This window comes from Perkinsus marinus (genome assembly GCF_000006405.1).
Source record: "Perkinsus marinus ATCC 50983 genomic scaffold scf_1104296959216, whole genome shotgun sequence".
Lineage (NCBI taxonomy): Eukaryota > Perkinsozoa > Perkinsida > Perkinsidae > Perkinsus > Perkinsus marinus.
The window spans coordinates 38,002-64,681 of NW_003206506.1; the positions used below are offsets into that span (position 1 = coordinate 38,002).

Consider the following 26,680-nt stretch of genomic DNA (forward strand, 5'->3'; position numbering starts at 1 on the left):
AGTACCTCACCTGCGATGTACCCAATCCCTACCGTTGCTGTCCGTGACGAAGTCTCCATCATGATTATTGATGTCCGTGTCCAGTAGCTACGTGGGAGCAACCTGGTCTACACCACAGCCCTCTGTACTTACAAGGACGGCCTCCTTCCCAAAACCGTCGCCAACGTCGATCGCCACATCCCACGATATCACCACAGCAGACTCCTTCGGCGGGATGCTCAAAGATAAGCTCCCGATCAGAGCTGGCGAATCTCCCTCATCCTCTTCCTCTAATGATTGTTGAGCAATATTCAACCGCAGTGTATTCCCATCATCAGCTTGGCCCCTGAGCATCTGAAAGTTATCCAAACTCGTTGTCTTAGCAAGGATATGCTCACAGCAATACCCCCTCATGGGCCTCGCCCCCATCCGCTAACGACACCTTCAAGATTAACAATTGAAAGAACAAATTAGATGAATGAAACTTGATTCTCGACGAGTGAAAGGAGTTTCTCACGAAATGAAAGTTCAAATTCGAAATAAAAGTTCAATTTTCGTAAACCAGTCGAAAATGAAAGTTCAAATTCGTAAATGAAATGCTCTACGGGCTGCACCGTAATGCCGAACAGTACAGTGCAATTCACAAACTTGCAACGGAGGATTTTCAGAGATTCAAACCGGGAGATTGTTCGGGTTCGATTCCCCGACGGAGAATGTCCATTACCCTTCTGATGATATCGGAAGGATAATGGGGTCGGCACATGTTCGGTTCGGTTTTCGAACCGCCGAACCGGACTAGCCGAAGCGAACTTTGATGGACCGAATACCGAACCGGACCAAACTTCTACGAAAAGTTCGGGTTTCGGCGGGTTACATCGGTCCCGGACCGACGGGCCGACGGACCGACGGGACCCAACACTCCGGAGAGCCACTCGTGAAGTGCACTCTGTGCAATAACTGTTCACATTTGATAAGTACCTCGAGCAGTCTTCGCACATTGTGCGAGTTGTCAACCCGTGGAGTGTGAATAGCGCATATCGAGATGTGGTGAAAGTGAGCTTTCATTGGTCGAAATTGGTCTTGTGTTCGACGAATTTGAACTTGCGTTTCCGAATTCATAAATTTTATTCACGAATTTGAAATTTCACTTTCGACCGGTCTACGAAAATCGAGCTTTCATTTCGAATTTGAACTTTCACTTCGTGAAAAACACCTTTCACTCGTCGAAAATCAAATTTCATCTATCCAAATGGTCCTTTCACTTGCTGAATTTGAGATTGAAAAGGTGTAGTCCCCACGCATTCTATTAGCAGCTTGCTTACTGTAGGAGTGATGGCCACCTCCGGTCGGCAGGATCGAATCGATCTAACATATGGTGCCTCCGGACAATCGGGTCGGAATATGTAGGCCCCCGAGGCTTGGCCTTGACGTCCGTAAATGTCACTCCCATAACCCACAGAGCTTTCATAGTATGCAAGGGTGACGTTAAACTTGACCTGGGGGAGGTTGGAGATACGAAACTGCCCGGAACCCACCTCTAAACCAGCCTTTAAGTTCTTCAAAGTGAAGCGGTACGGTCCCCCACTGCCCCCATCTCCTTCATAAAATAGCTTGTAGTTTTCGTTGCCAACACTTGTTCTGGACGGGCCAGAGGACCGGCCACTAAGCTGTTGCTCTTGTTGTGGGCAGGTTGCTGTTTGCCCGTTGGCTCCGGAAGTGATCCTGTTGAAAGTAGCTCATCTACAGAATTTTCAGTTCGATTGAAGTTTCAAGCCTAATTTTCAAGAGAATACCCATTGCTCCAATAACGTATGCAAATTGCTGATAAATTGCCCAAGAGTTCATCGAGTTACCCTCCTCATCAACAGAGGAATACGAATCACATTCATCAGTTGTAGGGGACGACCTTGAGACTGACAGTAGCAATGAGCTATTGTCGAGGGGGTCCTCTCGGTACATCACATTAAATTTGAATCACTATTGGATTAATCACTTTGGGTGATATTTCGATACTCTGGGTGAATTGTTAAAGCGATGGAAAGTTCCATTTTCAATTTGAGCTGGAAATGCTGTAGTAGTATTGGTTGGGCGCCTTGTACCGGTAGATTGCCGACCCCATTGGAGGGACATCCTCTGCTGTGAAGTATAGTGTAGGGGCAGGGGTGCCACGATGGTGGTCGTTATCAGTCACCCAGCTCTGGTCATGGTGAGAGGAATGAGTCGTTGATAACATAGAGGAGCTCCTACCTTTACACTCTGCCTGCTTGCCGCCTTCTCAACAGCGACTGCCACCCCTTGGCAGTGGCGCTTCAATGACCCCATAAGGCTTCTCTGAACCGAATGACGCTCGATACTATCATCAGCCTCGGGAGACTCCGCTTCTTGCTTCGGTGACGCAATGGGCACCGATACGACGGAGGTGATGGGGTGACTAAGGGGATTGTAGACCGCTATCAAAACCGAGAAGGGTCTTGTCGAAAGTTCTTCGGTCCAGGAACATATACTCTCATTGAGGAGAGGGCAGTAGCCACCACCATTGGTAAGACCAAACCTCGACATGGTCTCGGGGATGACAATGGATTCCATAACCTAGCAGGAGATGATGGTGCCCGACTGTGCAGGTGCCTTTTACCCCTTCTGTTGCCTCGTGCAGTTTCTTACAGTAGTCATCATCAACATGCTGCTTCTCGGTGCCAGTAATAGCATCATGATGCTGAGCTATACCAACAGCGTCGGTCATCCTCTCTAACACAACCGTGGTGGAGAAGTTCCTTCAGTCTCCTTCAACACACCAAGACTCCGGAGTTGATCCTGTTGAGCTCTGTGGACGGCTGTGGCCACCAACTGCCTCGCGGCAGTATAAGTCCTACCCGCGCCTCGGACCATACCCTTAAAGTTGGGCCGAGATGTAAAGTATCTGGCCCTATTGTGATACCAGTCAGCGCCACGCATCCGTACCCGGTCCAATAAGCGTGACCGCCGTCGACGGCTTCTACGGTGCGCTTGGCCACATCCAGAACTTTCACGTACCCATCTCCGTAAGGGAAAAAGTCCTCATCGCTGTCTTTAATAGGGAGGCCGACACCACCATCATATTGCGCATGGCGGGACTTGATGTAGATCCTGTGAGGGATGACTTCAGCTGAGGTAAAAGGAATTGCGGCCTACCTCGGATTACTGTAGAAGACGTTGAGAATGTGACTGCTATCTCTCGGGTTGCTCAGCTGCTGGTCGGCCACTAACTTCGAATAGTGAATGAGCTTGTCCATGTTTTGAAACCAAGTCTTCGCCTGTTGGTAGTTGAAATCCATACCCTGACGGAGGGTTCATACACTACACAATGAGGCACCTCTGAGGTATACATATCAGACAAGATAGCGAACATGACTCCGTGGGAAATAGCCCTCATCCCCGGGGGACAGCGTAAAGAGGAAGCCGCTGCACATGTTAGGTTCCACTCGGAACCTCGCCTCGAAAGTGCGACCGTCTCCTTTAGGTGAGTCACATCAGAATCCGTTCGCCCTCACCATCGTTAGGATGATATTCTGGCTTTTCCCACTCTCTCCGTTCACTGGGTTGTAAGACTTAGCCTGGTCAAAGCATATCTGTGAGGGCCCACAGTCTGAGACTGAGCCTTCCTGCCAGAGGAGGCCTCACATCGCGCAGGGAGTCCAACTTATGCGTGACGTTGACGTCCTCAAGCATGGGGTCATCCTGTACAGGTGGATCATAACCGAGCACATCGAAATTGAATCCTGTGGGAGGAGAGTACCTTGAGACTAGTTACCGTAAATGGTGAAGCCTGCTAACCTTACATGTGCATGAGCCCCATGAAAATCCCATCGAAGTTGTCAACGGTATGTGAACTATTCCCTTTCCTCGTGCGATATACCTGTAGACTTTTACACCGTCCATTTTGAATGGGAACGGGATCACCATCTCAAGAGCTCCAGTAGCCTCTCTTATCGCCATGTCTTGAGCATCAGCTCGGCCAACAAGCCAACCATCGAAGCACATCTAGAAACAGTCTGGTGTCAGCACTCGCTACTACTACTACTACTACTACTACTACTACTACTACTACTACTACTACGGCACCTTTACCTCCCTAAAGGCTTTATTCTGGAAACTGGAGTGACCAAAGGGATCTATTTGCCATCCCACTCGAGGAGAGGCATCCGTGGAGAACTCTGTAGCGATCTTCAGTGCGCCTGAAGGTGGTCTTTAGCAAGCACGAGGCCAGCGTCGCTACCTGCAGTGTGTTGGTCGATGATATCAGTGTACAGAGTTGCGGCCTCATCGTTCATGACCCAACCAGCATTGATGAACTCGAGTCGGCCTTCAGCCACCAGTTGCCTCACGATTCTCTTTGTGGCTTGGGACTGTCGTCTCCACCATCGGACGAAGAACGCCTAGTGAGGCGGTGAGAGCTTCTAATGCAATAGATCCTCACTATCTCGACGTAGATGAATTTTCTGTTTTTGTCCAGTTGTAGCTCGGCGATAACCGAATCTAGTATGAGCCCGACGTTAGCGTTCTGGATGGCGTTTCGGCTGCCTGAAACGGGGCAAATGTCCCCTAGCAGCTATAGGAGGGTCTACCAGCAAAGTACTGGTCTACAGTCTTCAACCATCCAAGGTCGTTATGGGTGTGGGGAACCAAGTGTACCTTGGCAGCAAACTAGGAATCACCGAAGGCTCTATTTCAATCAGTGGCTACATTGATAACGCGGGGGTCATCAATGATCGGACCACCACTGGTGTTGTATGGCCCTCCGGGCGAGAGTGGTATTTCCATAAGGTTACCGTCCACCCTCAGCATCGTGGTCTTAGCCTCTCTGCTGGTATCATCGACGGCTGTGGCGATCGCTGTCAAGAGTAGGATGAAGTGAAGTACGATCGCCATACGTTGAGAGGGGTTACTCAACAACAGAGGAAACGTGAACCACGTCTTAACTCCAGAAAGTAGCCATGGTAGAGGAGCGCTGTGCAAGAATGTACGGCCAAAGTCCATATACGCAGGAACAATGCATCGATATCCACATCATTGTATAACGAAACGGCGAGCAAGCCTTAACCTCCGTGTCTTGCACGCATCCTCTCATATGCTCCGTATCTGCTTAGAGCTCCTTGTGCTGATGATACAAACGAGAGCATCGCCAGACCTGATTACCTAAGACCCCCCATCGCAAAATATCCTCCAACGCCGTACAAGCCTGAGATGAAGGCCACGGAGAATCTCCATCTGAATCTTCACAACGCTACACGTGGGTTTACTGAAGAGTACCATTTACGTACGGAGGGTCACGGGAGATGATATTTGCGTTTCTGGCGAGCACATCCTGGCTTTGTGTTATGTGTTCACGTGTGTCGTGTATGGGTTCACGTGTGTTTCGTGTTGGTTATGTGTGCTAGATTGTTATGTTTTACGGCTCAGCATTCGATTATGTTGTGTTGGGAACCATCGCACCATTTCTCAGTTATACGGGCCTGGTCAACCGAGATATACATCATTCCTAGCTCAATCTAGTGTGATGGTAAAATACTTTGCTTCTACCCTGATCACCCAGGTTCGATACAGACTTCCGTCCTGTAAAAAATCATATTCGAATGATGGCTAACTCAGTTGCCCCTCTCTCACAGTCTCCTGTGTACAGGCGGCTTCACTGTTATGAAACCTCATGAAAAGGATAATAATACGAGTAAATTAAACTGGAGCTGTTTCCAGCGAAGCACTAGACGACGAACTGCTTGAGCACAAAGTGTGTGCACGCGTGTTGCACGAAGTATAATTAACTGTTCATCGCCCGGGACAATTGATATAATCACTGCCCAGGAGCGAACTACAGTGCCCGCTTTTCCAAGTCCAACTGGAAAGGAAGTATCCCTTTTCAGAGTTGGAGAAGAAAGTGCGTTAGTGACGCAGGGGATATTTGCGCGACCTCCATGCCCCGGAGGATGGAAGCCGAATGGAATGCCAATTGTAGAGCTAAGACAAGTATATTGAAAAAGACATTGATCAAACCGATCTTCGACCCTGTACGTTTCGATCATTTGACAACGACGAGAACTAAGTAAGGCTAAATAAAGGGATTCCAACAACAACAACAACGACTCCTTGCCTACTGTAGGATACTCAGGTGTCACCCGATTCGGAGATTGGACCACACTTGAACACGAGACACTGTAATGAGAACTGTTATTCTTTGACAACTACTGGGCCCTGGTAAGTGTAATTGTATGAAATACGACGAGCAAAGCCTGATCTCAGATCCAGACTCATACATCTGACTGACTCCCGCAGACTGATCTCGAGACAAAGGATGCATACCGAGCTTCGCGAGCTTGCAGTGTTGATGCCGATGTATTCCATGATGATATAATGTATAACAGCACAGATAATCTCGAAATAGCAATATAATGCCCGGATCCACCACAGACAGTGCACAACCAGTCGATGCACAGCATAGGATACTCCTTATCGATAACTGAAACAACAACACTCCGTCGTGAACCCATGAGAGTAAAAGCAGTGACACTGTAGTCATGCGGGACACTCGACAGAAGGAAAGACTCACTTTATATCCGAATGGTAGAAGCGCAAGCTTGCCCATCTTGTAGCATTGAACTCCAAAGGGAATACCAACAATGGTGATGCACAGCACCAGTGCCAGCAGAAACCAGAGCAGAGCAGGTAGGAAGGACCCACTCACAATCCAGAGGAGGTTGCATACCCAGGCCGCGCACCCACGTTTTCGTTCAACATGGAAGGTCTCTACTTCAGTATCAGGAGAGCTCATTTAGGGATGAAGAGTTATAACTCATGAAGCGGGGAATATGCTCAAGCGAGTTCCTCCGAATCCTCGGCCCTGGGAGTTGCGCCGTACCGAAATCGGCGAATCTTATGACAACACTCAGAGAACTAACATTAGCCGATTTCCACTACGACTAAGCTATAGATCCACCATCAACGAGGCATGAGAAATCCTCACTCATGAGTCACCACCCGAACGACCCCTTTAAACACTGCACTTGATTTACTCACAACGACTGCAGCTTGGTGCTGCTGACAAGTTCAGTGGTATGAAAATGATCTTGATATGTTGTCATCAGGCAGGAGATGACTAAAATCGAGGTAGCCGAAAAAGTACAAAATTTCTTCGTAGCAGAATGCTATTAAACTTCAGTCACCTCGACTGAGTTTCTCAACGCCACTTCGTGACCAAACGGACTGAATGCCAACTTGGCCAGCTTGCAGCATTGTACACCAAACGGAATTCCGATAATGGAGATGAAGAAAATGAGGGAAGCAATAATGTAAAAGACAGCAATGATCAGACCCGGGATAAACCAGAGACAATTACACAAACAACTGCAGCAACATGAGGCATCTTCTTTGTCGCGAACCTGAGTAAAACTGACGTTACCGAATAGCGATGAGAGCATGGTTCCTACTTCATAACCGAAAGGCAGGAAAGATAGCTTTGTCATCTTCCAGCACTGCTTTCCACAAGGTATACCCACTATAGTAATGCAAAGTACACCAGCGAGAACCAACCATATAAGAGCTGTGTACCAGCCAGCGAGTAAGATCCAGAAGAAGTTGCCTAGACCTGCACAACAGCCTCTGCCCTCTTCCTGACTGATAATTATTTCGGTCATAATCGGAGTGTAAAAGCCAACCTTTAAGCTTGGACTACAACACGGTCATCAACACATCGTCTTCTTGTGTGTGATGATTCGCGTGAGCATCAGCATAGACAACAACGACACAAAACAACACAGTTCTTTGACCCGCCGCGGTCATTTGGCGTAACCGTGTTTCCTCATCCCACAAGACCTGTCCCCAAACAGGACTAGCCGTCTAGCTTCTGAGTATAGGGCTGCTTCACATAGAAGAAAGATCAATGAAGCGAATGCAAGACCTACAAGGGTAGATCTTGGCACAAAAAAATCACACATCACATCATGAACTCGTCGGCCGGGCTGAACAAACCCTAGCTTTTAACCGAAGGGTACGACTTGAGACTATCCAAAAACGACGACAGAATACTACAACCGTATTATCGCTCAGAAGAGATGCCTGACTCAAGTTACGAGTGTCAACCCCCTGAATGCACAACACGCATAGTTGAAAGATAACATAGATGCTTGACACATTATTGAAAACGTCACCGCCAAGTGAATTCGAACTTTTTCCACGGCCCGAACGAACTGTTCGAGCTCTCATCGAGTGTAATAGGCCGCATCCACAGATGAGTCGTCTTGAATTCGCGGTCCATGATAAGCAGGGTTTGAGATACTGTGCCATATCTGCGAGATTCACAGATAATCCCACTGAGTGCATTCTCGAGGAACTACGTGATATAGTCTTCGCTTCCCGCCAGGAACGGTGCTCGAACCTTCCACCACTCATGTTCGGCATCCGGTGACCAAGTCGATATCGCTTCTGTCGATGCACCCCACTGATCTGATAGCATCAAGTAGCAGGGCGGAGCCAGAAAGTCAACAACCACCTCTGGAACACACAGGGGTCGAGTGTGACATGACTTCCGCCGTGAGAGCAGCGACCTGCTCTACAGTTGACTCGGGCTGTAGCTCATTTATCAGATCTCGGCCGTGCTCCTCGAGAAATTGCGACTTGGGCCAGGGATGCTTACACCACGGCGCTTCATTTGACTTGGCAAAAACTGAGAACTCCCTTCGCTTCATGACGAGCAGTGGCGTCAACTCATACCTTCCTTTGTGATATTATGAATGGAGTTATCCCAAGTAACAGAGCTCGTCGTAGCTGTCGGATATTTAGGGACATGGTTCTCTACACGAAGGACAGGCTTGGCTGTATACGTATTGCCCACAGAAAATAGAAAATAGGGGTCGACTGAGAATAAGAGAGGACGTTCTAACTACGAGACTGATTATTAAGCCTGATCGAACTGCCAACTCGAGACCGAGTCGCTCACAAACGTAGCGATTTCTCTGTAAGTAAGTGTCAGAGTAAGCGTCCTTGGGAGTGGGCGAAAAAATAGTAATGAAACTTCTTCTACAGTGTTTCGAATGGTCTTGCGTCCGGATGCCCAACGCTGCAGATTCCACAAGGTGTCCTCGTGAAAGCCTATTCGGGTCCTCATCGGGGTAGTGTAGTAAACATCGACAGTTATTGAGCACAGCAAAGCGACCGGAACTCACGTGGAAAGCCATGTCCATACCACCTGAATTACGCATGATAACGGAAGTACATAATATGACCCACCGCCTTGAAAATCTCGCGCGCAACATAAGCCTGTTGAAGTTTCTACGTTGAGTTGGCCGGTCCTCCTTGCGCGTAACTCATCACGGTTATGAGCGATGATGAGTGGGAAGCGCACTTCGAGAGCCTTAGGCTGCAGTGCTAATAGTATGCACATTTAAAAACAGCGTTTCTATCCGAAAGTGTCAGAACTATGTCAACTCAACAGATGTCATGAAATGAGAACTCTGACTCACATAAGCGATATAAGATTCGCACAGTCTGTGCAGTCTACAGCCTTTCCTTAGAGCTTGCCAGCAGCTCCTAGGCGCTCAATGACATCTGGAGTTACGAGCAGAGCCTTAGCGACAGAGACCTATGCACACAATGGTTAGTGGAAGATTACTATGCCGAACACTTACCGCCTTGTCACGACCCTGCAGCTGAGCTACGCATTCTAGGCCGAACTCGATAGCCGAACCGGGTCCGATACTGGTGATAACCTGAACAACGAAAATAGAGCTGATACAGGACTATTAGTAGAAAGCGCAGACTACTCACCTTGTTCGAGACAACGACGCGTTCAGGGCTGAGCTTCTTGCTGATGACATTGCGGAATACAGGCGCGTCATAGCATGTGCATTTCTCGACCTGAGAGCATTCGTGAGATGAGCGAATCCACGAGCTGGACCATCACTCACGTCATCGAGGATACCATTGGGGGCAAGAACGACCGCTGGCGAGGCACAGATGGCAGCTACCCACTTCCCCTCGGTATGCTGGGTCTGAAATACGATCCTCAGCATACCAAAAGAACGAAGACGCGACCATTACCCTGAGCATAGTGCAGAGGAACGCATCACTTCCAAGGTGCTGGGCGCCAGGCATGCCACCAGGGCAAGCGATCAGATCGAACTGCATCTCGGAGACCTAAGCAGGAAAACCATATACTACACCGGCTGAGGCAGCCGACGAGCACCCCTACCTCCTCAAGAGTCTTATCTGCAACAACATGAACACCCCTACTGAGCTTCACGTTGCGATCGCGACCGGGACAGGCAACTGTGACATCACAACCACCACGGGCCTGAGAGAAACTTCATCAGCAAAGCTTATACGCTACACGGATCGGCGTTCCTACCAGCACATCGACTGTAGCGTTGAACTCGATCTCTTCCGAGTCGTTAGCAACGGCAACCAATACAGAAGGCATACTTGAAATGAATATAGTAATATATGAATGAACTGAATACTCAACGAGCTCCGCCTATTCTCACTGTACAGCCAGAGGAAAGCAAACTGTGAAATCTTATGTACATCATACAGCGATAATGAACAGAAAAGAGTTGCGCCAATAGCAAGCAGACATCTCGAGAACTGCGAACATCTCAACTCACACGAGTCCGCCACATCGACCTCAGGGTAATGGGTTTCTACTAGGGGGACAGCAGCACACAATGCAGCTCAAACAGCCCTCAACTACAAGTGTTTTAGCGCTTATAGTTTTTAGCTCTGAGAGGAGCCTCGAGTAGAGCGACTCTGATCTGCACAGGTTGCATTATCATCACACCTAGCATACCACAATTCCTGCAAATATCGCAGGACAACTCAAAATGAGGAAACCGTGTAGAATCGAATAAACCTGCCCTTTGGTGTCATACAGCCTCACGTGGATCTCAACAGGCTGTACGTCCACTACAGCGTCATCACTCCATCCCGAAATCAACCCCACAATCGATGGCGTGCCAGTAATCTCATTCAACTGCGGTATCACCTAGTTCGCAGAGATCTGGGTTGGCAAACAGGAACATCTTTCCTATCCCTACAAGCGTGTCTCAGTTCACCTCCAGCACCCTATCAGTAGTCTTCCACTAACCACTTCGTGCCAACACCACTGCTGACAGGCTAGAACTATAACGCAAGCCGATAGACGACTACAACAAGTGCCGACTTCACCATCGCAAACATGCACGCTCACTCCACACAGACTCCACGCGGCTGGGGCTCTCTGAAGGCTAGCTGCACTAACTAGAGGTAGTGATACAAGCAAAAGTACAACAAAAAGAGACAACTGTACAACGCCGCTTCCTCAACTTCACAGTCGAGTGCTAGCTGAGAAAATACCAACATCCAATAGGGAAGAACATACGCCAATTCCTCACCGGCCAACGTAGTATTGCTGTCGCCCTCAGCTGCCTGGCTAGAGGCTTTCATCATGAATATTGGATGGAGCCTCTTCACCGAGGAGACTGAAGACGCTTGTGATGCCGAGCTGAGGGAACTAGACTAGACCAATTGAACTACTGCTGGCTGCACAAACCTAGCCGAGACGGTAGAGCCCTCACTGGTTGGCCTTGTGGACATCTTGTTGCGATACGGTGTAAATGCCTGACACCGAAAATGTTCAATCGTCCCCCTTTCCAGACTCCCCTCTCACCGCTTGGATTCTCCTGTCTATCGCCTCAATAGCTTCCTCAGGAGACACAACGGTCACTGGCAACTTCACGCGACAAGGACCTGGCAATGGCAATTCCACCAGAGTGCGGTACGAAAATTATCTACTTCCCGGTCTATCTCCACGACCACTCACTATCGATGAGGCCGGGGACCCTATAGAGCCTACAAGCCCATTTATAATGACCATCATTTTACGCTGCGAGTCTTACCACTCGTACCACACGTGGACTCCTTATCGACATTATAGCACGACCGTACTTTATCCCTCATAGTCACTCGCTGACAAACGGAGACGATATTTTCGGGCCCACTACAGCATGCTACCTTCCTCACTACGGGTCGCGTCAGCCTCCTCGTAGGTTTTCGAGGCTCCCCCTTTTGCTGTTGCTGCAGATACCACAACACGCCGGCAACGATGATCCCGAGGATGAAGGCACACAGCATCCAACCTGCACAAGCTCAGTAAGTCTCCGTCACGCGCCACGAAATTCCCTACTCAAAAATATCAGATGCACAGAAGTATCCGGGGATCCAGCTGGTCTAAGAGAAGTACCAGCAACCAGCGGCTGGAGTACCACCTGACCGCCCCCAGCACCCGGCGGAAGACCTCCACCATATCTAGCAAGGCACACGTTAGGTATCCTCTGAAGAGACTCCCATTGACTCACTGCGAGAGCACGCCTTTAACCGTCTGCATGTAACCATTGATCGTCTCCTCTGTCTGAGCCTGCAAGACGTCGCTCGCCCGACCACTGCGAGCCACACTGTCGACTCGCAATGCCGACGGATTCCCTCGTATCGCCATCGCAGCTACTGCGATGGAAGAGGCCACCAAAAACATGACCAAGAGGCTCATGAGAGAGTATTGTAAAAAAGGGGGCCGGAATCTGATCCAACATCACAGTAATCAACAAAAGCATAAATCAACCAGAAAAATGGAGCCGCCCGGATTCGAACCCTCGCATTCACAGCAACACAAGGCAATGCTTCCAACACGCTGGTAAGACCCATGGTAAATTAAAACGACGACGGATAGCTCCGCAGTCTCTTCTCCAGTATTCTCAGAAGCACAGCTTTAACTAATTTAAGGCTCACAGGCTCAGGCTCAACACACCCCTTATCTGAATTGGAAACACCACGTCCTTCATGATGAGTCATGCGGCGTCGGCTTCCTACTACCTTCATCGCTTTCGGACTCTTCCCCCTCGAGAGCGTCATTGAGACGATTGAGCAAATGTCCTACACCGACAACAACTATTCAACCACACTAACATACGACACATGAAAGGCCTCACCAAAGGCAATCCCATTGATACGTTCTTCTGACCACGTCGGGACTCTCCCTATACAGTCGAGCTGAGACGAACGGGAATATAATAAACCAGGCCGGGCCATGCTTACAAGACTAAGCTGAGCGCCTGGAACATCGCCGCCTCTTGTCCAGAAGTACTTCCAAAAGAATCCGACGAACTCCTCCAACGTCACCTCCCCCTTCTGATCAGTATCCAGCATCTTCCAGAACTCCTAAGAGTGAGAACCGCCGCAGCATCCATATCATCTGAGCTCCCCAAGGGACTACCTCCAACCTCCTCGCAGGGATATCATACTTGTCCTTAGCACCAAATACGTTCCGAATAAAGGTATTGAATTCCTCCTGCCCAACAGATACAGTCAGGGCCCTCTCGCTGGACAGTTTCTCACCCTGTCAATAGTCCCCGAGTTATCCGCATCGTAGCTGTCGAGCTCCTTCTTCACCTTCTCTACATCGAGAATGCTCATACCATATTTCTGAGAACATCATACAAACACCATGCATACGAGGATCGAGTCTTCCGAGACAGATTTGCCACACACTGTAAGGATAGCGCTCCTCCACGGACCTTAGCTAGTTTCATAATCGCCGCTCTTCATCACTGATGAGGCCTGTGAATATCGTCGGTAACATATCGTACGTCGGCCGCACATATCCCCGCCGAGCTTTGTCGCTGAATCTACACACGAAAAGCTGTCCCCCTAGTGGATGTGATCCCTGTCCTACATAAAGCCAGGAGCCCAACGGGGCATCTTCGGTCGCTCCGCCACTCGTATGCTCTTAGTCGAGGACGCATAGCTGCTGGACTTTTCACTGTCCGTCTCCTCCTCGCCCTCCTCCTTCTCCTCCTCTTCCTCACCTTCCTTTTTATCACCATCATCACCATCATCGTCGACCTCCCCTGTTTTCTTGTGATGCACTGAGCAGCACACATGAGCTCTCCCAAGAGCAACAACCAAAAACACAAGGAAAAACTCAGTAGCTCAGACCGCATAGAACTACATTTGTCAATATGTTGTGGCTGCAATGATCGGCCACGCGAATGATCGGCTGAGGGGTCATGATGCTCGTGCTCCGAAAGTTCAAGAGTCGCGCTCTTCCCGTTGAGCAAGGCCCCCCGCCTAAACATCATAGAACAGCAAGTCCATGACCAGCAATAAATCCACAAGAGCACTCCTACCCGGACCTGAGCGGTACCGATTGCTGGGCCGGATCCAACTCAGCAGCAGCCGCCGCCTCAGCTTCTTCTTCTTCCGCAGCAGCAGCAGCAGCAGCCTCCGCAGCCGCTCTCTCCTCCTCTTCCCTGAGACCAACAACCTCATAGTAGAGCCCCGCTCCAGTTCTCTTTCATAAAATACACAGAAACTACTTCCTCGCGATCTCTCGTTGTTGCCTCTGCCAGACCTCGAACGAAGTGGTCTTTCCTCGCTGTTGGCCCATCTTGACATAGTCCGGCCGACCTACACAACCCAGCTGACATCTAAGGTGCTACCAAAAGTGACTATTACAAGAAGCGATCCGACTAAATATGGACGGCACCTTCTTCTTACGAGGCATCCCTAAAGTGATAACAATGGCAACACGCGGTCGTTAACAGGTGTCCCACTCATGGCCTCGGTCCCCTCCTTCTTCCGTTCCTCTCGAGTCTTAGGAGTGCGAGGCACTGTCGGCTTCAATGGACCCATGAAACCACACGGACCGCGCTTAGGCCTGAACACACGCCTCACACTCACCGATGGGACGACACTCCACTACCTCTTGGGCGTAACGTATAAGCTTCTACTACGGGCTGTTGGCGCTCTCGAAAGCTTTTCTGCGAGCGTGAGCCTCAACACAGTAAAAGCAATAACTTATCAAAGAGGACAGAGCGCCTACCTAGTGAAACGAGGCTGCTGCTTTCCTCCTATCGGGATCTTCTTCCAAGACCGGGAAGTCCTACCAGCCAGATGAATCCAAGCTAGACTGATGGGCTTACTCTGCAGCGACAGGCCTCGGCCCTCCACAACAGGAGGGTGTTCCCACACCTCTACTAGCATACGTCTTCCACGACCGGGACGTCCTACCATCCAGAAGAATGGGAGGGTGACAAGCCTTTTGACAGAGCCTACTGAGCAGCCTCTGGCCTCGGCGACGAGGCAGAGGACGACTTCTTCCAAGACCGAGAAGTCCTAAGAGAGACGCCACTGAATATGTCATCAACTTCAACACACAGCGCATGCAAGCACAGCACTGGTCGATAGTGAGCCTACTTAGTAGCAAAGGGCGTCGCATCACGACGGTGTGGAGGCAGAGCAAGCTCCTGTATCATCCTTCTGATGCTTTTCTTCGTCCCAGCAGGCTTACGACGATTCCTATATCCAGTATATCTACAAAGAACCTCAGCAAAATTGCAAGCTCGGAAAACACCATCACCCGGCACTAACAAGACCTCTCCTCCGGATGGGGTCTTGGGCGTAGCGTCCTTGGTGCTCGGATTCGCTCGTCCGTGCTGTCTCTAGCTCCTCCCGCTGTACGACCCATCGCTCGTAACTAAATGACCACAGTCCACCCCTATCGCGAATTCGACCAACGTACAGCATCTCTGGTGTCATGCTGGCACCTATAATATCCGCCAGCTCGAAAGAGTACAGCGGTCTGCCTTGAGGCTCTTTACGTTCGAGCGACGGCGAAGCCATGGTTATATAATGAACTACTGATCAGCCCACGACACATTCAGACATGCAACAAGCTCACTACCCTCTGGGTAGTATCCCATCAGTCATAGTTCAACCGTTGGTAATAGTGAGCAACAATACCCTTCGGCACAATAGACACTGCGGTATTAGTCACTTGCCCAGAGACCCCTCCCTACAACGAAAGAGAAACTCGAAACGTATTATCCACATCGAACAGAAGCCTTGAGAATCTCGATGCATACTGAATGAGACATTATGGCTTCGGGCTACGAAGCAGTGACCTAAGTACTGTACTATCAATTCCGATGCGTTGTTACTGCAGTTTGCACAAATCCACGAGACCCGAGGTTCGATTCCCCCTTGAGACATTTTTCCGCAAAAAAATACGGGCGAGCTTCTCACTCTGGAAATTCCCTAAATTCGAGCGGACAGTCGAATACATAATTGGCCAGCGATAACAACACAAATCTCCAATAGAGAGAGTAGAAACAACTAACACATGACAAGGCGAACTCATTCATATATCAGCCCATTGCCACTGCGCCATGCAAACCTACACAGAGGGACCAACTTTTGAACCATAACACGTAACGCACGTGCCTGTTGTGGAGACATGTGCCATAGCAATGACCGGTTCTTGAGGAGGTATATGGTCGTGAGGTACAGCCTAGTAGCGAGAATGAAGCATGCGCAGTCCTTCGTTATGCTGACCTTCGCTTCTCGAGAGCAGTCAAGTCGTGCGCTCCAGTGAAGACTGTTTTCCATACACTATGATAGAACATCCCCAACCGCATAGCCAGCGGGACATCATCACTGTGTGTCGTTGGACCAACCTCAAGAGTTCCTGCTATAGACACAGGCAGTTCCTAAACCACCAGAAACGTAGGCAATAGACACGGTAATGACTACCTCGGGGGAGTCTCGGGACTCGGATGATGTTCTCAAAATTGCGAGGCACAGCAAAGCAAGCTTCGTCCAGTGTTTGCGACATGCCAACTAGAAGGCGCTCCATGCGCTACAGGCGAGAACTCGAAATCCGTTATACAAGCCAGAGAGCTGAGCGTGGCTACATGAGTCTCCATCCCAACACTCGGTGTTGGTACCCCAGCCATCCGTATCCACTGGTCTAGGAGCATGTATTGCCACTCCAGAAGGTCATCTGCCAACGACAAGAATGGCCCTACCATAATCGGGAGTCGACTTACTCGCCAGCCAACTGCCGAAGGGATATCCGTCAACTGATACTCTTTGAAATATTAGCCATAAGTTCATCCCTGTCCAATAAGCTAGTGGGATGATCTTGCAGTATTCGCCATCATCCGGGACCTACCATACAAGCAGTAACTTTCCATGGCATCAAATGAGCACCATCTACATCTTTCCAGTGCAGAGTTTTCTGTATCTTCACCTTGCGATCCAGAGTGCTGGGAAATCCAAGTTTGGGAAATTCAACTCTGTCGTATACCCGCTGGACCAGGCCGTTCACAATAGTCGAAGAAAGCCTCGCTCTCTGCATGCACCGCATCACCCACTGACGAGGACGACCACCGATGAGACACGATAGCTGCCTTAAAGGACATACGAAAACTCCATCGTTGAGTTCTGCTTCAGGCAAAGCCTCCAATTCCTCTGTAGTGAAGCGTATCCGGTCGTCAGCAAGGATGGTCCGACCCGCAGCCAGGATAACAGGCACCTCCTCGAGTGGATAGTCAATTTGAGCATCAAGCGCTCGACTACCACACCTTGTGAACCTAGACATGACAATGCAACAAAGAATCCCGGAGGGACCGAATCAAAAGTAATCACGTCAGCAAACAGAAACATCACTGATAGTGACACCGATCGGTCTGGCAAAGTTTCGGCGTCAGAGCGTTTCCACTCACACCCTATGTGTATTTGGTAGCGGAGGCTCCCCGAGGTCTCGATAGTGTTTCCCCTCAAGGGTTGCAGCCGAGGAGTACAACCGATACGGCGGCCTGCAAGACCGAATCAGAAAGATTGGGAGGCCTTGTAAGTGGCGCTGGGTGAGCATTGGAGCAAACTGTAAGCGTGCACATGTCACACGCGGAGAACTTCAGCCGACGTCGAGGAGAGAAAATTCCCGTGAAAGAGGCTCAGGTTAATGCGAACTCCCCCTCTTCATTAACCCAACTGACGCGAACAGTGCAGAGCAAAGAAAATGAAACACATAATACAAACAGGCAATGGCCATATGGTGCTTTAGAGTCACTTCAGCGTACACGGATACGTCTGCCATCTAAGCATGTGGGCAATCCCGAAGCACAGGTAGGCCGAGTCCGGCCGTTCGGTAGGGTTGGCCAGAGCCGTCATGTTAAGGACTTCGCGAACCCCGTCACGGTCAATTGGTGGGAACCGCGCAAGATGGCCCTCGAACCAAGGATCACACCCAGAGAGTGTAGATGGCCACGAGCGATGGAGATGCGCTTGCATGCCAGTGACGAGGGCCCAGAGCAAAGCACCCCAACTGAAGATGTCACACTTGTCATCGTACTCCGGGCCAGCCCGGACTTCCGGTGCACAGTACCCAGCGCTACCACAGAACGTCCTGCATTTGACATCAGGACTCCTTCGCCAGATAGCCAGACCGAAATCACACAACTTGGGATTGTAATTCAAATCAAGAACCACATTAGCCGGCTTCAAGTCTCGATATACTATCCACAGCTCATGGAGGTAGTTCACCGCCTGTAGCACTCTGGAGGCCATACCAAGGGCCACTGTGGGATCCACTGGGTTGTTTCTAGACATGTAAGCCGCCAAGTCGCCATGAATACAGTACTCGAAGACAAAAGCCCAAGTATCAGCCGTCTCGTATGCTCCATAGAAAGTAACTATATTCTGGTGACTTATACCACTGACGATGCGAAGCTCTTCAGCAGCTTTAGCAGTGAGGCCTCTCCGACGATAGATGCTCTTGTTCAAATACTTCAGGGCAAACTCACGACCAGTGGACACGTCGAAGACCCACACGCAACGACCAAACTCGCCCTTCCCGAGCTCAGCACGCTCTCGGAAGCGCTCTATACAAAAGGGAACAGACGGATCAACACAGTCTTCAAATTCATCATCGGATTCAGTCTCCAGACCGACATCGATTTCCTCTACTTCCTCGGCGAGGCGCTTCTGCAACTGGTACTCGAAGAAAGGCAGGAGGCAGCGATCGCTAGGATGAGACTTATTGTCCGATACCTTAATCTCACTGAGTGGTACACTAATCGGTCGGACAACAGCAATCCAGCCTTGGCAGGTGAGATATGATAACAACAGTACAGCAGTGGTTAATGCGTACTGAGGAAATGCTATCAACAGTATCACGCCGATCACTAGCCGAGAGAGTACATATATGGCCCGAGCTCGTCTGGCAACTGCAGCAACTCCAAATGCATTCACAAATAATGTTATATCACAACACGTTGCACCCAGACAAACGCACAACTGCCGCAAGTCACAGAGCAGCTCCGCATCTTCCCAATGGGCGGCAGCACCAACTCCCAAGAGCCCAAGCAAGGGCCAAGGGCGATAGTCGCGTAGGACATGTACTCCATGAAGGCTCAGAGCAACTTCTATGAGTCGCAAGAAAACGGCTTCGCGCAGCCTATGTGGTGGATCCATGGTGACTGCTATGTGGACCGCGTGCAGTACTCCTGCTAGCGCCATACACCAGAAAGGCCCCGGAAATAGAAGCATGACTGGGAGCATCTGCGTGACGAAGATGTCGGTTCCCAGACGGAACTGGTACAGGAGGATATAGGACACTATAGACAGCAGAATCTCAGTGAGCTCTGGGTCGGGAAGGCTCCTCACTCTAGATGCCTTACTGGCTAAGCATGAAGTAGCGACTATGGCAGTGGCGTAGTGTAGCACATGACGCAGTGTGAGTCTCCGGTGAAGATTCGTCATTTATGGACCATTGCCAGGGACCAGAACTATCGCAGCGTCATTCCGTAACACAACCATCAACAGGAAACTACGTGGACAACAGTTGGCTTGTCAAGACGACATGAGATTCTACATAATCGGCTCCTCATCCCGAAGCTCTTTCGGAACTCGCACACAAGATGAAGTCGCAATTTGGACCTGACCAGATAGCACTAAAGACTCGGTCCACGATGAGCAACTCACCGCCCTATGAACTGGCAACCGTTTGTTGTCTCTCGCCGCCAGTAGTCGCCCTGAACCACGGGACGAAATCAGAGGCTCGAGCCAATAAGAATGGTCTTACCTATCTGCTGGAGGAGTTTCGCGGCATTTTCAGAGCTACACAAAAGGAAGTCTTTGAAGCCCGGGTCGATGAACATCAAGTACTGCAAATAGCGTCGGATCTTGAGCCGTACCGAAGGTGTTAATGTTGGTGACTCTCTCGGCAAGTACTGTGGAAACAAAACATTGGAATTCCACCCGTTTCACGCGAAGTGGCGTAATAGTCTATGAAAAACACGATATTCGCAGTGATATGCAGTAGCCGTGAAATATATTTTTCACTAAAGTTTTTCATATCACTAGGGTGAAACTCTAATGAACCAAAACCGACAAAAACACACGGAAGAGAAATGCTAGCACCCAAGCCTTGACTGAAGTTCGAGTTTGAATGAACATAAGAGAGATCTATAGCCGAGACCTACGCGAGTGCATATGAGCTTGAGCAAGTTCTGTTCGCGGTCCGTCATCGGGACGGGCATCCAGCCAGGAGGTTCTCTCTTCTCACGAGCTCTGAGAAATGCTCCTATGCTATACAGATAACATGGACGATCAGTTTTTACTTCTCAATACCACTCGGATCGGAACTAACAGAGCGCTTGCGACTTCCCCGGTCCAGTCTATCAATAGTTGGATCCTCCTTGGGGACCAGGTGAGGGTACTTATAAAATAACGCAATGTTGTTCACCTAGACGAAAATGCACCGGAAAAATTCGCTTCTGCTTTACCTTTCTGATCCCTTCGCCGAAGAGTTCCTTCCGACGTACCCATTCCAAGTGACTGAGCGGTGGATGGACTATACTCATCGTTCTTTGCTTCAACCATTGCTCAAACAACGGCGACGCTTCGGAAGGCCCTGATCGCATAGCCGGATCGATCCCGGCAAGAGAGAGAGGAGAGCCTCTGAAAAATGCAAAGCTTGGAAGCCGTCCCCTTGAACACAAGGCAGCCTCTGTCGGACTTTAATCTAAATAAATTGTCAATGTTCTTAATGAGTCATGCTCCATGGACTAATAAAGCACTTCCCTAGGAATTCTATGACCAATTTTTTACACTCAGTAAAGCTCGGCCAGATGCACACTCTGAATGCCATCATTAACGGCAGTGAAGTTACGAAAAGCTGCTCGTGCCATTTATAGGATACTCCGAATTCTACACAGTCTCGAGAGCTCACTTTGACCATGAGCAGAATTCTGTGGAGTTGAAGATCTCATGTATATCCCTATAGCTTTGAGGTGTCAGCCTACGATTAACTCGAGGAGTGGTACTGCCCTCTCCCCCTATTGGCTTCAACAAAATGGCCGTTGGTACCAAGTACAACCAATTCTCAGAACATGATGAACAACAAGTACTCTGAAGTGAGCCAATAACAGGCACACTGCAGGGGACCACGTTGGAGAATGCCGACCTCCGCTGGCCAGAATCATCTCGGCCGTAGGACTTCAGCGCTCACTATTCTGCACAGCTCATTCGACACTGGCATTCCTCCTGCTAGGACCATAGGGAACTCAAAGGCCTGCAGCAGAAGTCAATCATATCCTCAGACGAACGCTGACCTTGGAACCGATTTCTCGTGGGTGGTAGATGAGCTCAGTCTGTACAGTATATCCCGGCGGGATGACCAACTTGTATGCTCCAGGCTTCTCTCCGTCACTCCCAGGACAGTGCTCAGAAGTATCCTCGTCGCTGATTGCAGTACCTGCTAAATGAGCCACTCACGGCTTGCTCCCTCCGCCTTGTCACTCACCAGTATTCTTGTGCCCACTTATCTCAGCAGCTAGCTCCTCAGCACTCATGGCCGTCATGAATCGCACATCGGTGTCGGATAAATCCACGACCTTACAGGCCACATTTTTGAGTCATTATTCGTTCCTTGGCTACCTCATTGTCAGCATCCAGTACGTTCACCATCTCCAGAGAAAACTCGGGGTACGAGGCGAAGTTCGCGTAAACAGCAGATTCCACAATTCCTGCGTTCACCAAGGTGCAGCTGAAAGCACACTGTCCCTCAGCAACGGCCTTGCCATCCCTCTCACGGTGTCGCCGAAATTCCCCCCAATGTGAGGGTGCCAAACGGAAGTTCCTCTTCAACGATTCTGATGTCCGGCAGAACTAACACAGCCTGTACTGGTACCCTATGGAGAAAGGACACTCACAGGGATGTTACTAAACAATGCCCAGTGGACACGACATGCTACTCACCGTATGGGTTTCCCAGCGCGTACTGCCAGAGTGATGTTGCCGTCAATTTGACTCGGCTCGAGAACGGTCAATTGCACAATCAGCCCGAGGCGCCCACGAACCGGCAATAAACCACGACGAGGTTTAACTTCCACTCCGACGGGAACCTCAGCCACCTGTCACCATTGAGCATTTTGCCTGGCGTTTCGGCTACCTCACCCTGAACGCCGCTGAATGCTGGCCCGTGTTGCCTACGATGACCGTGCGCGTGTGTATCATACCACAAGCTACCGTACCGAAGTCACACCGCTTCGTCACGAATCGACACGAGGCCGACGGGCAGTGACCGTGGACTTTAACGATCCTTTCCACCCCTAAAGCGGTACCATCATCAGCATAACAGTCATTTGAATACCATACCATCCTCAACTCGCAATGTCAAGGTACCCTGGACTGGTTTGCCGTCTGCAGGTGGCGTGAATACTATTTCCTGTACCGAATGGGAACTGAGACGCTACAGCGTAACCGCTCTACAAGCTCATCATGCTCACTTGGGACATATGATAGTCGCGGTTGTACTATCGATGGATCTCACAGAAAAAGAATCCGGGTGAGAGACCGTCCATGCATAGGTAGCCGCGGCGTTACCCTGAATCGACCAGCATCCCCAAGGGTCAGTAAACCATCACCCTACATCGTTTGACAAGCTGATGCGTTTCACCAAAGTCTGATTGAGATCATCATCGCTTACACGGAAGTCGAGCTTGCTCTCCGAAACGTTCAACTGCGGAGAACACGGTAGAGACGATTTATTCATTGGTCGTACAGTAACCGGAATGACCGCCGCCTTGACGAGGAATTTTCGCTTGTGCTTCCCATTGATAGTGACAGTGACTGGACACTGGAACTGCTGGACTGCAGCCGAGCTCATAACGATATCAAAGCCACCAGCAGCAGCCGAGGGGATCACCTAGGAGTGTGATAAAAGACCATCAAAGTGGGAACGAACGATGTACTTGAGAAACAGGAGAGCTGTTCGAAAGCTCCTCGATAGCTGCTGTCTCTACCGTGACCACCACTGACGAGGCCAAGTCGTTGAATACAGAAAAACTGCGGGTAGCCGAGGACCGGACCTGAACGGCTCACAACAGCTGAGCAGGACCGAGAGCAACATGCGGGCAAGCCTCACAAAGATTGTTCCAAAGTCAAGGACGCTAGGACCACAGCTGATCAAGGCCAGTTGCCACGGCTCGAGGAACTGCCCACAATCGCTGATCTCGGTTTCTGTCGATGGTCGCGACTTGTGCTTTCTCTCTATCGCTTCCATATCGTCATGCGTATAACTACATAGGACTGTCATATACATATGCGAGCCGTGTGGACTTGCCTTCTCCCGGTGACACCACGATATCTTACTGTGTCACCACCCCCAGCTGGTCTCAGCTCATACAGCTTATCATGAACTATCCCGTCCACTGATAACCTCAGGTCCTTCAGCTTCCTGTACATCCCCAGATCGATATCATCCTCATCAAAAATATCCACTTCTCGGGATTTTGATTTTCCATCAAGCCTTGGCGGTTTCCTAATGCACTCGTTATAGACTTCCCTATTCAACAAATGCTCCCGCATGCCACTGGGCGAGAGTGTGAACTGTGTCGTATATCCTGTTCGGTCCAAGAGAACACCCCGCAGGACCTTCGAAGACTCCGCAAAGTCTTGACCTGCGATTACCACACGGGACCAATACAAAACACTTCCCAGTAACTACCAGTAAGTCCCTCTTTCAGCAAGCCGGTCAATGTTACCGGCCTTCCTCCCCGTTTACCCACACTAGCCAGTGCTCGCTGCGCCTTCACATCCTCCTCATCCACGAACCGATACCGCGGCGCGAAGTCCTCCGCGATTGCCTCTAGCCCTTTGCGTTTTTTCTCCCGACCTCCCACAGCGGTCTCTCCCCACCCAATGGCGTACACTGTTATACTGTACAAATTCTCGCAGTACATGATTTTGATGTCCCTTTGGTGATTCCCAAGTGCCTTGGGCGAAAACGTTATAACAACCTCCTGTGCCATTAACGGTCCCTACAACAAGATGAGCATGCAGAGCAAAAGAAGGCTCTCATTCACAAGCCAGCGAACAAAGCCTTCTACATCACCAATACATCCACACACTATAAAAATTATAATCGTTAAAACTTGTTCATAATTGATACATGATTATAATTTATAAAATGTCATTAAGTGCACCGCTCCGCTGTTCACCGTTCCAAATATCACAGAGCACTCGAAAGATACGCCTATGATATTCCCTATATGGGAGTCTGAGTATATTTCAGTGATTCTCATCATTACCACTCCACCCCTCAATTTCTCAAACGAGCCCCCAGAAGGCAGATCCAACAAAGAGTAGATCTCCGTGAAATTCAACCCCCCCCCCACTAGTCCAGCCTATTACAATCCTCCCTCCAGCCGGCTCGACCCTGATGTGGGAGATACCAGGCACTGCCCAATCGATAGGTAGCGAGGCATGCTCGTTGCGAAGGGTGACCACAAAGTCCCTCCGATCACCACTAACAAACACACAGCACCTACAGACGCCCGCAACAATCTGACCGTAGCATTACACAGGGCAGCCGCCAAAGTCCAGAGAGGATCGGGAGACCGTGAGTGCAGGCACCTACGGCAAGAGAACCATCCGAATCGGCTCAAGCTCTGCCCTCTAGCTCACAATGCCACTGCCAACAACAGGTCGGGCGAGCGCTAAATCCGGCAGATGCTCGGAATTAACTTTCACTATACACCTATACTGCGTGACGATCTCCTGGGCCACTCGGGTGGACTTGAAGCCTTTCTCCTCCATATATCTACGTGGACCGAGGATCATAGCACACACTACAGTGCAGGGCAGCTTCTACTGACTGGACACGATGAGTTGCTAATCTTAAGAAACTGATATCCTAGTGGAGTAGATGGAGGAGAGGTCACTAACATCCACCGTTCCTCGACGTGATGAACGAGGCAATTTAATAGACTAAAAACTGACCCCTCGTGAACTGATGTACGTCATAACGAGTCCAACTAACACGCACCGTGGGGACGATGCGGATCGGAAAGACTATTTATTCTCCATCTACTTCACTAGCACACACCAGAGAGAGAGAACAATACCAAACGAGCTCACCTGGGTGGATGAAATGATACGTGGAGGATGATCGTATCGAAGGCCTACAATGAGCGCATCCACGACCCTTTAAAAACTCCCAGTCTACCTCGACAACACCACCTGTAGGAGTCACCTCAAGTACTCCAGGTGGGACCTCGCCAGCTTCCTCTATAGACACACAGAAGGGCAAACTGAGTGCCCCCTTGTTGATCAGGCGGATCTTGCTGGTCTTCCGGAGGCCACAATAGACCTATGCAAGGCTTCATCTCAACTGAATGGAGACCTTTCGAGTACTACCTGACCCAGATCTACCACGTCAGGGTCGGCGCCTTCGACTACCATCTCTAGGTCTTGTTTTATGAATGTCCCTACGAACGTCTCAACCAACGTAGAAGGAAAACGACTTACCCATCAACTGCAGACCAGCAGGCGTATTCTTCCCGCCCATATGGACATCATACCGCACCTCGAAAGGATTACCGGTGGTCGAAGAGTCCAAAGCAGTAACTGTGGCCATCACACGTAAGCTGCCACCTGAGACATCGAGCACACTAGAAGGCTTCTGGTGGGATTCATATCTATTCGATGTGGGTACTTCCTAAAACCATTGATAGTGAACACGGTGTTGGAAAGACCCACGAGGGGCGGGATGGGCTCAATTCTGTTCGCCTCGTAGTTTTTATAATGTCGACCTCCATAACTTTACGACTTATAAACAGCCATACGCGAGTTAGATGGCAAAGTTCGAGGAGGAGCGGTAGGAGCATATTCGACACGGAATCACCTGGAGGGACTGTTGACGATTCCGGCTGAATCCGGACTTCAACTTTTCCTGCACTCCCATTGTCTTGCTGGACAAACGAGAACTCTTGCTCCTCCGGAGAGCCTGCCAACAAGAATGCTGCGGAATTAATTGTCGCCGGGATAGTTGCATAAATTCACCCACAAGATTCCATCAAAGGCCATCCTCAGTTGAGAACTTTCACACGCGTAGTCGACTTCCCATACCCAGAAACGACATAGTTTTCCCCCTTACCGTTTCGAAGGAAGATGTGTCGGGATGAAGGCCTATGATGGGGAATAATCCCGAAGTTGATCACCTCCGAGGAGATATTCATGAGAAGGAAAACTAAAATGTCTTTCCAGGATCACTACAGGCCGACCCCTGCACAGCGCAACGCCTCCGTAACCTCTGCTACATAACTGAAGAAACCGATTGTCGAAAATTCTGTTTGGGGACATTTTCAATCCTGAATGACGCAAATATACTTTCCTGGCAGTTCTCATCAAAGTCAAATTCATCCTCGGCTTTCCGTCGCTTCCCCAAAGTGGCCTCAAGGGGCGCCCCAGGACAGGCAATAGCCGCCGCCCACTGGTACTCAGCCACGAGGTCCGGCCCACCGAAGATGAGCTCGATGACGAAGTTGGGGGGATTGTCGGAGGGCACCTCTACCGAAAGCGGCTC

At 49.9% G+C, this 26,680-nt stretch overlaps 9 protein-coding genes across 9 annotated transcripts in view; all 9 read right to left on the minus strand.

Moving 5' to 3' along the window:
* Positions 1 to 4,884, minus strand: part of Pmar_PMAR026493 (Lysosomal alpha-mannosidase precursor, putative) — a gene marked incomplete at its 5' end in the record, with an annotated part of 7,666 nt that extends 2,782 nt beyond the window's left edge. Inside the window, 13 exons of the mRNA XM_002773197.1 lie at positions 2,227 to 2,568; positions 2,612 to 2,724; positions 2,772 to 2,896; positions 3,010 to 3,102; positions 3,148 to 3,293; positions 3,507 to 3,550; positions 3,609 to 3,751; positions 3,872 to 3,996; positions 4,084 to 4,190; positions 4,232 to 4,391; positions 4,433 to 4,536; positions 4,581 to 4,659; positions 4,699 to 4,884. Of these exons, the coding sequence (XP_002773243.1) occupies positions 2,227 to 2,568; positions 2,612 to 2,724; positions 2,772 to 2,896; positions 3,010 to 3,102; positions 3,148 to 3,293; positions 3,507 to 3,550; positions 3,609 to 3,751; positions 3,872 to 3,996; positions 4,084 to 4,190; positions 4,232 to 4,391; positions 4,433 to 4,536; positions 4,581 to 4,659; positions 4,699 to 4,884 (1,767 nt within the window). The remainder of the gene's footprint in view (positions 1 to 2,226; positions 2,569 to 2,611; positions 2,725 to 2,771; positions 2,897 to 3,009; positions 3,103 to 3,147; positions 3,294 to 3,506; positions 3,551 to 3,608; positions 3,752 to 3,871; positions 3,997 to 4,083; positions 4,191 to 4,231; positions 4,392 to 4,432; positions 4,537 to 4,580; positions 4,660 to 4,698) is intronic.
* Positions 4,885 to 5,098: 214 nt separating this feature from the next.
* Pmar_PMAR026494 (hypothetical protein) lies at positions 5,099 to 6,778 on the minus strand (the record flags this gene model as incomplete). Its single annotated transcript, XM_002773198.1, has 2 exons — positions 5,099 to 5,143; positions 6,557 to 6,778. 2 exons carry the CDS (start codon positions 6,776 to 6,778, stop codon positions 5,099 to 5,101), a joined length of 267 nt encoding a protein of 88 aa, XP_002773244.1.
* Positions 6,779 to 7,154: 376 nt separating this feature from the next.
* Positions 7,155 to 7,640, minus strand: Pmar_PMAR026495 (Inner membrane protein yccF, putative; the record flags this gene model as incomplete). Its single annotated transcript, XM_002773199.1, has 3 exons — positions 7,155 to 7,385; positions 7,434 to 7,591; positions 7,622 to 7,640. The coding sequence occupies 3 exons, from the start codon at positions 7,638 to 7,640 to the stop codon at positions 7,155 to 7,157; spliced, it is 408 nt and encodes a 135-aa protein (XP_002773245.1).
* Positions 7,641 to 9,511: 1,871 nt separating this feature from the next.
* On the minus strand, positions 9,512 to 10,420 carry Pmar_PMAR026496 (protein thiJ, putative; the record flags this gene model as incomplete). Its single annotated transcript, XM_002773200.1, has 7 exons — positions 9,512 to 9,583; positions 9,630 to 9,710; positions 9,769 to 9,858; positions 9,909 to 9,992; positions 10,042 to 10,137; positions 10,193 to 10,294; positions 10,349 to 10,420. 7 exons carry the CDS (start codon positions 10,418 to 10,420, stop codon positions 9,512 to 9,514), a joined length of 597 nt encoding a protein of 198 aa, XP_002773246.1.
* Positions 10,421 to 12,328: 1,908 nt separating this feature from the next.
* Pmar_PMAR026497 (hypothetical protein) lies at positions 12,329 to 13,559 on the minus strand (the record flags this gene model as incomplete). The annotated part of the gene is made up of 8 exons (XM_002773201.1): positions 12,329 to 12,551; positions 12,692 to 12,785; positions 12,844 to 12,903; positions 12,960 to 13,020; positions 13,066 to 13,188; positions 13,244 to 13,318; positions 13,366 to 13,452; positions 13,515 to 13,559. 8 exons carry the CDS (start codon positions 13,557 to 13,559, stop codon positions 12,329 to 12,331), a joined length of 768 nt encoding a protein of 255 aa, XP_002773247.1.
* A 139-nt stretch (positions 13,560 to 13,698) lies between these two features.
* Pmar_PMAR026498 (hypothetical protein) lies at positions 13,699 to 15,651 on the minus strand (the record flags this gene model as incomplete). Its single annotated transcript, XM_002773202.1, has 12 exons — positions 13,699 to 13,895; positions 13,979 to 14,097; positions 14,157 to 14,279; positions 14,346 to 14,436; positions 14,485 to 14,535; positions 14,583 to 14,686; positions 14,852 to 14,911; positions 14,952 to 15,035; positions 15,085 to 15,144; positions 15,226 to 15,342; positions 15,389 to 15,505; positions 15,551 to 15,651. The coding sequence occupies 12 exons, from the start codon at positions 15,649 to 15,651 to the stop codon at positions 13,699 to 13,701; spliced, it is 1,224 nt and encodes a 407-aa protein (XP_002773248.1).
* A 2,226-nt stretch (positions 15,652 to 17,877) lies between these two features.
* Positions 17,878 to 19,058, minus strand: Pmar_PMAR026499 (cAMP-dependent protein kinase type, putative; the record flags this gene model as incomplete). The annotated part of the gene is made up of 2 exons (XM_002773203.1): positions 17,878 to 18,871; positions 19,012 to 19,058. The coding sequence occupies 2 exons, from the start codon at positions 19,056 to 19,058 to the stop codon at positions 17,878 to 17,880; spliced, it is 1,041 nt and encodes a 346-aa protein (XP_002773249.1).
* Positions 19,059 to 19,680: 622 nt separating this feature from the next.
* Pmar_PMAR026500 (hypothetical protein) lies at positions 19,681 to 20,675 on the minus strand (the record flags this gene model as incomplete). The annotated part of the gene is made up of 6 exons (XM_002773204.1): positions 19,681 to 19,749; positions 19,795 to 19,844; positions 19,895 to 19,976; positions 20,295 to 20,382; positions 20,433 to 20,557; positions 20,598 to 20,675. 6 exons carry the CDS (start codon positions 20,673 to 20,675, stop codon positions 19,681 to 19,683), a joined length of 492 nt encoding a protein of 163 aa, XP_002773250.1.
* A 726-nt stretch (positions 20,676 to 21,401) lies between these two features.
* Positions 21,402 to 26,680, minus strand: part of Pmar_PMAR026501 (hypothetical protein) — a gene marked incomplete at both ends in the record, with an annotated part of 5,691 nt that continues 412 nt past the window's right edge. Inside the window, 24 exons of the mRNA XM_002773205.1 lie at positions 21,402 to 21,568; positions 21,617 to 21,707; positions 21,751 to 21,859; positions 21,906 to 22,004; positions 22,072 to 22,226; positions 22,342 to 22,424; positions 22,471 to 22,556; positions 22,602 to 22,699; positions 22,745 to 22,834; positions 22,877 to 23,020; positions 23,067 to 23,183; positions 23,240 to 23,393; positions 23,534 to 23,774; positions 23,822 to 24,134; positions 24,508 to 24,622; positions 24,677 to 24,729; positions 24,781 to 24,916; positions 25,234 to 25,277; positions 25,322 to 25,465; positions 25,513 to 25,583; positions 25,624 to 25,813; positions 26,000 to 26,101; positions 26,252 to 26,283; positions 26,485 to 26,664. Of these exons, the coding sequence (XP_002773251.1) occupies positions 21,402 to 21,568; positions 21,617 to 21,707; positions 21,751 to 21,859; positions 21,906 to 22,004; positions 22,072 to 22,226; positions 22,342 to 22,424; positions 22,471 to 22,556; positions 22,602 to 22,699; positions 22,745 to 22,834; positions 22,877 to 23,020; positions 23,067 to 23,183; positions 23,240 to 23,393; positions 23,534 to 23,774; positions 23,822 to 24,134; positions 24,508 to 24,622; positions 24,677 to 24,729; positions 24,781 to 24,916; positions 25,234 to 25,277; positions 25,322 to 25,465; positions 25,513 to 25,583; positions 25,624 to 25,813; positions 26,000 to 26,101; positions 26,252 to 26,283; positions 26,485 to 26,664 (3,014 nt within the window). The remainder of the gene's footprint in view (positions 21,569 to 21,616; positions 21,708 to 21,750; positions 21,860 to 21,905; positions 22,005 to 22,071; positions 22,227 to 22,341; positions 22,425 to 22,470; positions 22,557 to 22,601; positions 22,700 to 22,744; positions 22,835 to 22,876; positions 23,021 to 23,066; positions 23,184 to 23,239; positions 23,394 to 23,533; positions 23,775 to 23,821; positions 24,135 to 24,507; positions 24,623 to 24,676; positions 24,730 to 24,780; positions 24,917 to 25,233; positions 25,278 to 25,321; positions 25,466 to 25,512; positions 25,584 to 25,623; positions 25,814 to 25,999; positions 26,102 to 26,251; positions 26,284 to 26,484; positions 26,665 to 26,680) is intronic.